General features: G+C 41.5%; 1 protein-coding gene across 25 annotated transcripts in view; it reads right to left on the bottom strand.

Annotated features, from left to right (window-relative positions):
* EBF3 (EBF transcription factor 3) overlaps nucleotides 1–10,000 on the bottom strand; it is a 123,742-nt gene that overhangs the window by 40,657 nt on the left and 73,085 nt on the right. For 16 of the 25 annotated variants that reach the window (XM_054831641.1, XM_054831652.1, XM_054831643.1 and 13 more), the window contains exons 7-8: nucleotides 5,518–5,599; nucleotides 2,402–2,546 (exon numbers count right to left, since the gene is read on the bottom strand). In XM_054831641.1, the coding sequence (XP_054687616.1) occupies nucleotides 2,402–2,546; nucleotides 5,518–5,599 (227 nt within the window). The remainder of the gene's footprint in view (nucleotides 1–2,401; nucleotides 2,547–5,517; nucleotides 5,600–10,000) is intronic. The other 9 variants (XM_054831655.1, XM_054831647.1, XM_054831646.1 and 6 more) reach the window with 1 other exon arrangement.

Raw genomic sequence — 10,000 nt, 5'->3', positions numbered from 1 at the left:
CCTGACCAGAAGGAAACAAAGATTTTCACGCGAGCAAGGTTACCATTTGGGGAATTTTCTTTGCCAGTGACACCGTCCCCATTTCAAGAGGCTGAAGCTTATTCCGGCTCTGCTAAAACCCCGAGAAGTGGTGGGGCTGATTTCAGTAGGAGCAGAACCAGTCGTGATGCTCATTTCCCTAACGCTGCCTGAGCGCACTGGGAGCGCAGCCCCGCTCGGAAGGATGCTGAGCACTTCTGAACCCCACCGTGTGTTTGAAACCCTGTCTCTGCCATTCTCTCCTACACTCAAGGGCGTTTTGATTCTCTGCCACCGTATTACAGGAGGGGTTACCTTGAGTTATTTCGTCCCTATAATTGTTATTAAAAGTAGGACTTTAAGAAGCAGCGTTCAGATTTTCACATTCATTTGTAACGGTGCAGCTTACTTGAATGAGCGTTTATGGGAGGTTAGGCAAAGAGGATTTGGCACTCTATTTTTAACATTTAAATAAAGCAAATCAATTACCATATCGCAAAAAGGAGCTATTGGTTAGTGACATTTATGTAGATTTTCTGTAGCATGTAAAAGTGGCCTTTATTTTTCTAAGTGATATTTTCTGCTTAGAGTCAAATTCTTTTCATGCAGCTTACAAAAATAAATACTTGTATTTTGCTAAGATCATAATAGCTCATTAGAAGAGGCTGAATTTGGACCTAGACTAAAACCTAACACCACAGGGCTGAGCATGCTTACTTGAACCTATAATGTTGCTAGTTCTCGCTCTCTGGGGAAGGAGAGGACTAGGGGAGAGGATTCAGCCTTCTTAATTGTGAACCTCATTAGTGACGGTTGCTAGGCAAAACACACACCTACTTTCAGTGCATATGAAAGAGATAAACAATACGTCATAGACCATAATGACTCTGGTGCTCAGGGCGACCTTTAATTATTATATTTCTGTTCTCTTATACCTTAGTTATTAATGCAGAAAAACAAATTAGTTTTGTGTGTGTGGACTGCAGCAGATTTGTAAATCGCTTTCCATTTTTTGATGTCTAGATCGTATTTCCTTCTGATAATTGTTGCTTGCCTCATTCATTTCTCTGTGTGCCCATTGGTAAATACTATTTGGAACGTAAAATGACAATGATTGTATTAGCAGCTTAGTATTCTGTTATTACTTTAATTAATTGTATTAGTGTAAAAAGCCATGATCCTGTCAATATGTTAGTAACAACTCGCAAGAGGAGTCCGATGGAAACTGATGTGCGTGGCCCGGCCACGCAGCCGTAGGTGGAGTCGCTGTGGGTTTGAGAATTCTAACTCTCTAAGAACTGAAGGTGTATTTGACCTCTATGCCTTTCATTTTTGGTCAGCCCTGAAGTCATCAGGCAGTTGGATGAGATGGTCATTGTAGGTCCTTTCCAAATGAAGATAAGATATTCTATTCTATTCTATTCTATTCTATTCTATTCTATTCTATTCTATTCTACTCTATTCTATTCTATTCTATTCTATTCTACTCTATTCTATTCTATTCTATTCTATACTATTCTACTCTTATTCTTATTCTTATTCTTATTCTTTTATTAAAAAACAGGTTACCTGAGAGCTGGTTTATATGCTTATGTTGGTGTATTTTACAGTGCGAACAGAGTGATATTTAAATCTAAATTACTATTTTGGGCTTTGTGGGAGAATAAATACATGTGTGCATGTGTACAAGCGCAGCTGGAATTGTGTGCCAGTGATTCGGAGGCTGATGGGCTCCAGAAAGATAGTATTTCACAATTCGGGATTTTCAGAGACACTTTCCATTCTCCTCTTCATCTCAGACTATCTTCTTTTAGCAGTTCAGGCAAGAAGTCAATCACATTGAGTCAGTCTGAAGAAAAACATTTTATGCTGTTTTTCTCATACAAACCCCCTCCTGCCGTAATCTGCAGTAAGGCCCAGCCACAGGAAATTGACCTCACAGTAAATTCTTTACAGATTCGGTCATGTTTTTACCATCCACTTAAACTTGCATACATAACCTGAGACTGTACCTCTGGATCAAGGAATATGACAAGCCAAAATAAAATCAAGTCAAATTAAATAGCAAGAAAAAGCTGCAAGCAAAACAAGACGGGGAAAAAAAAAAAAAAAGAAAAAAAAAGAAAAAGATGAAAAATTGGTTGTGACTGCAAAACTGTAAGTATTAAATAAAGAAGTCAGAAGCAAATTCAGAAGCGCCTGTATTCTAGTTGACAAGGGCTGAGAAATACTAATGGACTCTTTTAATGGGTGGTTTGATGGATGAGAGAAGAAATTATGTAAAAGTAAATGTAGTAGTGTATCAACATAAAGTATGGTGGGGAAAAAAAAAAAAAAAAAAAAAGCATTGCAAATAAAAAAAGACATGTAAATGTGTGCCTACCATTTTCCAGATAAGAAGGGGCCGTACCTTCTGAGGGGTCAAGGCGGCGAGCCCGCCTCCCGTGTTTGGAATTGTTGTGTACAAACATGTTGTCTGAGACAGCCAGCACGTGGCCATCCACATTGACTGTTGTTGATACAACAACCTGAAAAAGAAATCAAAACCCAACATGTAACAAATCCTGCATGTTTTCACAAGCGTAGATACAGGATCAGATCTTCTTTTAAGACAAAACGACATCACAGCCTGTTACTTTTCGCTTTAAACCAAGTGAATGACAACTACGAATACATCTCTGTTGATGTGGCTAACACTGGTGATTTTTAACTCACAATTGTTTCTCTTCAGAACCTGCTACACTAATTAGAGTTTAATCTCCTATTATGCTAACAAATGAATTCAATTCAGGGAAATATTCTTCTAGCCATTAGTTTCAGAAACACCCCTCTAGCCACTCATTTTAAAAGCTGCTGTTTTGATTGATCTGTTGATATATTGATTAGATAGTTTATCTAATTAAAATTTGTTCACTTGAGACTGTCTTCAAATGAAGGGTTGTGAGGATTCCAAATAAAAAAAGCTTAATAAATCAGGAACTATCGTAACTCCCCATTTTTTCTTCAGTAAATGATCTCCAGGTCAGTTTTACAATTACATTTAATGTCTGATAATGAACTTTTTTGCATCTGAAAAGACCGAGTTGAATATGAATAGTGAAAGTGTTTTCAATCCATGAAAAGTATCCCTTCTCAAGTTCATTTGGATGGTGATTGACCCTGGTATGTCAATGGAATTTCCTCCTTTATTTTTGAGTGAAAGGCTCCTATTCTTGTGTCCAGGTTCAGAGTCCGGCCATAGAAGAGATGATGGATAGGGCCTTCTTTGGCTTCCAGCTGCTTCTCAGTAGAAAATGGAAAAGGAACATATGCAAAACGCGCAACCTTCCCGATAAAAACACCTACACAATGGAGTTGTGAAACTCCTTCCGGAAACCATATCGCATGAACACAAGCCAAAGAGGAAACCCTGAGATGCGCCTGGGTTTGTGTGGAACACGGCTTCATGGGTCGATCGCTATTATCCCAGATCGACATTTACATCTTATTTAAATACTCCGGCATGGGCCCTGTGGTGTGGGTTCCAGATTTTCTATACGAAGTAATCACCGCAGCATTTTCTTTGGGGTTTAACGTTAGTAGAGTCCTTATAGTCAATGGCTAAGTTAGGCCTTATCAACCACACGGGTGACCGCAGCAACAGCTAGGACAAATTTTAGCCTTCATCTTCCGTGCAGTTTACTTTAGGATATAACAAAAATGATTGCCGCAACAGCTCCTTTACCCAAACACGTAATGAACGAAAATGGAAGGGGGAAAACTAGCCTCCTTCTGCACAGAGCCAGGCCGAGGCATCAGAAGAAAGTTCTTGTCTGCTTCTATGTTTTGGATCACCTCTGATCCTGTTTCTTATTCACAACCCCTAATTAGCTTTCAGCTATCACAGCACCTTTTCTGTGTATCCTGCCTCCTTTGAGACAGCCATCTGCGGTACCCTTTAGAACAGCCCGAGGGCAGTTCTCTGCCAGGCTGCTCTGCTTCCCTATCTTTGTCCTCCCAGAAGTGGACACTTTCCCTCTTGTCAACACCCACTTTGGAGAGTGCTGAGGTTGCACACTCACCTCGGCCGCAGAGCTGCCACCAGGCCACTGGGCTATCTGTTTTCACTTTTAATGAGATTCGCAGACTTTAGGAAATATTGCAAAACATACGAGTGCGATTTTCAGCAAAGATTTCTGGATTTGGTTCTTGAACACGGTATATTAAAAAGACAGAGAAAGGTGTATATAAAAATGACAACTATTTTTGTTCTGTCATGTATATATAGGTCAGTCACCAAGGGAAAATACCGTAGTTCAGCAAAAGAAAGTAGACATGCTATGCTTTGTTATATTGGCTTATTCCTGCAGTGCACCTAAAGAAAGGTGCTGAGACAGTGAAACCAGTTAAAAATACTGTTCAAGATCTGACATACTGTTAAGTCCAGTTAAACCTTCTGAGAGGCAGGGAGATTAGCTAAAGAGACCCAGGAAAGTCTTTCTAGTGCCTACTGGCTCCATTGTCGACCACAAGATCACTCATGACTGATGCTTCATTTAGTCATCGGTGAGACAAAGAGGACATTTCCACTCATTCCAGGTTTGACCTTCTGTTCTGTTCAGATGGATCAATATCACCAATGCCACGTGAAGCTGAGATGCATGAAAAATGGAAGCTTGGCTCAATTGTTTTGAAGAAATAATTTTTCCAGCTACAGATCTTTTCTGTTGGCTGGCTCAAGGGTGCTGGCTTCACCGGTTGGTTGGCTGTGCATGAAAACAGATGTCACATGTTTTGCTATAAAGTTTAACCACAAGTTACTCTTCTCAAAAATAAGAAAGTCTTGAAAATCTCAATACTAGTTTATTATTAGTCTCAAATATGAATCATGGTGACATATTTTGAAATAAAAAGCATATATTTCCTAACGAGCATTTCAAATGACCCCAAATACGGAGGCAATCATTTGTCCATCATGTCAGTTGTCTCTCTGTAGTGTTATGATTCACCACAGGATATTTCAAAAGCTGTAAGAAGAAAGTGAAGTATTAAACATTTTCTAACACAATTGGAATAAAAGCATGTGGGTTGGACCACCACTGCTGGATTTACAAGTTGTGAGTATGAAAATCCCCGGCGTGAGATCCAAACTTCACTGGGCTCCACAGTCGTGCCTGTTAGTAAGATTATGCTACTCGGTCTACATATGTACAACCTCTGAAGGTCTGAGCACACGCCACGCTACAACGCGAGGTGTTAGTACAAAGGAAAACTCTGGAGACACCCACTCGCTTCAGCACTGACCCACTACAGTCCGCTGCAGAACTCCGCGAGTCCCAACCACCAGCATCCAAATTAGCGGCAGAAATGTAAAATACCAACGGTGTTTTTTTTAAAGGCACGCAGCATTGGAACTACACTAAGTAGAAGCACTGATGCTGTTTTTTCATAAAAAAAGTTCAAGATGAGGATGTGAGTAAGTCTTTTATATATTGTTCATTCTTTAAGAGGGATCTGTACCTGGAATCTTCGCATGTCTCGCGGGTTGCCTGCATTCTTCAAACAGTTCTGATTGCACTTGAGGAAAAACTTTAGAAAGAATCTATAAAAATACAAAATTGAAATCTATTAGATTCATCAAAATGTAAATCCAATTTTAAAAAACTTTAATAAAATTTAATCATAAATAGTTATACCCAAAAGAATACTGGTGGTGAAATATTACTTTCCTATTAGTTAATGAACTTATTTTAAAGCATAAGATCTCTGTCGTAAACAGAACATTATTGCCAGGGAAAGGCAAATTTATATTTTTAATTTTTCAACAACTACAAATGTATTGACTCCAGGCCATATCCTTAGCTCGGTGTGGGAAAGTTGATTTCAATGACTCATTGACTTCAAAGGCAATGACTTACACCAGATGAGAATTTGTCTCTATTTTTTTAATACATTTTATTTTTTCACAATTTATATTAGCAGTAATGACCTCTGCATCGAAAAATTCCAAGGTAATGAATGATCAATCTTCTGAAAAACACTTGGCTTTGCCCCCGGTTTGGAAACTCTCGCTATTCAAAGGGACTCGATCCAACTCCCGCTGACTCCAGGGAGAACCAGGCGGGATCTGCCCACCGGCAAGGCCCCAGTTCCCTCATTGTTTTTGAAAGGAAAGGAACATGGCAAATTAGGCCCTGTCATACGACCTCTTCAACCTTTGCCAGCCTTTAACTGTAAGGAGTCACTCTACCCGGGGATGGAAATCCAGCTTATTTTTGCCGAGCGGCAACCAGCAATTATTTAGGACTAAACCTTATCATCCAGGCATCTCCCAGTAACCGCTTTTGTAGCAGCGCTGCGTCTCAGGAACACAGCTAGTGCTTACGGGGAGGGGAAAAGCTTGGAAAGGAGCAACCTCCCTTATGCTGCTCTCCTGGGGAACAGGCTGACACGGGATGCCCCCACCCTCCAGGCTGTGCAAGGCGGGGGGACCCTCACCGTCCTGCCCTCGTGCAGGAGGATGTTCACAGCCTAACGTCACCTCTTTTCTTTATGTAGCTACGTTTTCATGTTTCATAATTAAAAAAATGCTCTATGGGTCTGGTTTTCAGCTAACGACTGACAGCTAATGACAAGCAAGGCTCAGGACTTTCTCCTCACCGAGTTTCTCAGATGCGCCAGTCCAGCAGCTTGTGCTGCCCAACTTCATACATGTTGAATAGGCAGAGCTTTTACGTTTACAATATGAACAACTGTTATTTATTCATTATTCATTCACCTCACAGACGTTTCCACGTGCCAACTGCATTCCTGGCAGGAGGCAAGCCAGGCACCTCTTCCCTTCTTCAGCACCCAACATGGCCCACCCACGGCTGATAGAAAGTACAACTGCGTCTGCACGGCATCGAGCTCGCTCCTGTGGAGCTTTGAGGGTCAGACAGGAGCATTACGGGAGTATCCTCACATCACAAACTGGGGCGTTTAATCACCAGTCTTCCTTTTCAGTTAAACCTTGAGCAGGACCCTAATATTAATACGGGATGCTAATGCTGAAGGAGCAATCTCTCGTAGCAGAGAGGCAAGGAGGGAACCGACTAGATTTACTAAAACTGTGCATAAATGAATCAATGCTGTAAGTTCAGCTCAATGCACATTTCTTTAAAACTTCCCACCCCAAAATGTGCAAAGGGGTTTTAGCTGTCAAGCTGAAAAAGAGCGGGATTTCCGTGGTGGTTGGTGTGATCTCCTAGCTTAGATGCTCACTTGAACTCTGGTTTTCCGGACACTGTTGCAGGGACACTATCAGCGAGTCCCCTAAACTGCATCTTTGATAGCCACACCCTCAGCCTAATTTTATCTGCCTTGTTTTTCTGGGGTTTTTTTTAAGATACTTATGACCTCCGGATCAACTGAGTATAGCCTAAGCATAATGGCATTTCTTTCATACCTCTATTCTTTTTTGCACACCTTCCACCGCACAGACCATGATGGTGTGCGAGGACCAGCTGATGCCCACGTCAGCACGGGACCACCAGGCGCTGAGGAGACAGGAGCTGGGGGGAGCCTCCAGCTTTACAGCTCCTTATTGCCACAGCCAGGCTGAAGAGGAGTATCTTATCTATTTTTTTTCTGATCTCAAATGGGTGTTGTGAGGCTTATTGAGCTAATGTTTGTAAATTGCTCTGAAATCCTCTGATGAATTGTGCACTAGGAATGCTAAGTATTGCTCCTCCTGGATTGTTTTTAACATGAAGCATTCGTGATGAATTGTTTCTATACAGAGAGCTCACATCCTGTCAAAAAAAAAGGGCCATTAAGCACTCTTTCACTAAACATCAACTGGAACTGCTATTTCTTCGATTATTCGGTGAAAAAGACCCACGCTTGGTGGAATTAGACATCTTCAAGTTTACCAGGATGAACCTGAGCTAAATATTGAAGCCACAAGGCTGGGTGAACACAAGTGGCACTTGTGTTTCAGCTCTGCTGCATCCCTTGATACTGAGATATTTCGTTTTATATTTTAATCTGTGTTTTCAGAGAGTTCATGGAGCACAGGTGGCATCAAGACAAGATTTTCAGAGGAAGACAATACAAGTTAAAAACCATGTTCCCAGGCAGGGCATTTCTCAAAGTTTGCCAGGAGAAGACTTGATTGCTCCTCTCAGCTGACCAGCGAGGACCACGGATGCCACGAACCCATCCCTACCGCAGAGAGAACAGGGCCAGACGCTTTCCCCGCGAGCCCTGCGCTCCCGAGACAAGATCGCCGCGACACAGCGAGATGCGAGGAGCTGGATCGGAGCGCGGTTTGGTCGTGTCTCAAACTTCGCTCCTATCACCAGAATGAGAATGCGAGCCTTTCTAGATTTGTCTCTCCCTGCTATATTTTGCATGATACGCACAAATGTAGTCTTTTTAATAAATACAGTCTTGCAGAACAGCCTTCCTAAACATACTAAGCTGTTCCTAAAATACCGATATGGAGAAAAATGCAGTCTTTGTGATGTTCCTCTGCTCTGATTTTTTCGCGCTGCTAGAAAGGGGACTGCTACCATCTTAATTAAAATGTATTACCTACCACAAGACTTCACTATTTTAAGATAAAATTTACATCTTTTATTAACTCACCTCACCTATACACTTAGCTCGCGATGCCTCTCAACGCCCATCTGCCATCCGCGTACAGTAAGTCACTTGATATTCCACCCACCAATTTTTCCTAACAACCACTGTGCAATTAAACTCAACACGTTCTGTTGCGAGGTAAATTAGGCACACCTGCGGCCAGACTTCATTTGAACTGCATCAGAAAAGGACCTAACAAGGTGAGAGCGTACCACAAAGTTATAGGCCTGTCAAGCAATTAGGTTTTCACTTCTGGGACATCCGCACAGTGCAATTATGCTACACATTACAACCTGGCTAATCTTCTGAACAAATGTCATGTCTCGGAGAAGCTAGTAAAAGCAGTTCATCTGCAAATGTGTCTGCTCTTAAGCCTCCACCTTATGCACATAACAACCTAGGGGAGACTTTTTTGTGATATGAAAGATGTTTTTTTCCATAGAAGATTTTTTAAACCCTGCAAGTGCCTTTTCATCCTTTTCACCTCTTCTTAACCTTTTTGAGAGGAGTTGTTGTAGCAAATAGACCAGAAAGACTTTTGTACTTGAATTTCAACACTAAGGAAGGAAATAGTTGGTATTAAAAGCACAAGCGGTGGCTTTAGTTTGGTCTGATTCAAATGTTGTTTGGCTAAAGGAATGTTTGTGGCGGAAAACCACCTATTACATCCTAGAAGCGTCATTAGTAAAGCATATTTCCACCAGACCCCAAACAGAAATGTCATTCGTGCAAATAAACCTCAGCAGGAAGTAAATGCTTAATTTTTTTTATTTCAGATACTGAGCGCGAGTGTCCTGGCGACAGCACCCTAAACCAAAATCTGCACAGACGATAGGTGAGAGCTCTGCTAAGGAAGTCAGCCGGAACCTGCAGCGACAAGCAGCCTCCACCCCTCTATCAAATAAGATCTTCCCAAGGTCCAATTCAAACCGGACAGAGGACAGAAAACCGCATCAGCCCTGCCGGCACCATTTTGCTTTACTCCAATAATTCTGTTTCGTTTTCATCTGTACTTCAGGTACGCGGTTAGCGTGTTCAATTAAGCCTACAGATGAGATCTCGCTATGCTACAAAATACCAAATTGTTAAGACATGACAAGCCTGCTCTACTTTCATAAGTAAAAAGCTCGGATTTGGATCATTATCCGCGATTCTGCAGCTCTGTGGAAGAGAAGCTGTCCGCAGGGGCACAAGGCTGTTACAGGGTGGAGGCAGGAGAGAGCAGGGGAACAGGAGACATTTGAAGTCAAATGGTAATTCTCATCCTTTACTCTATTACCCTTTAATTGGCTTTTTCCTAAGAAATATCTGACAACCACTTTGCATATCTCTTTTCTAGAGCCTAGTAAACAAAGGATTTAATACTCTTGTTATG

The sequence above is a fragment of the Grus americana genome, chromosome 7 (assembly GCF_028858705.1).
Source record: "Grus americana isolate bGruAme1 chromosome 7, bGruAme1.mat, whole genome shotgun sequence".
Classification (NCBI taxonomy): Eukaryota; Metazoa; Chordata; class Aves; order Gruiformes; family Gruidae; genus Grus; species Grus americana.
The sequence above is the reverse complement of the archived record's forward strand: the minus strand, read 5'-3'. Positions and strand labels throughout refer to the sequence as shown.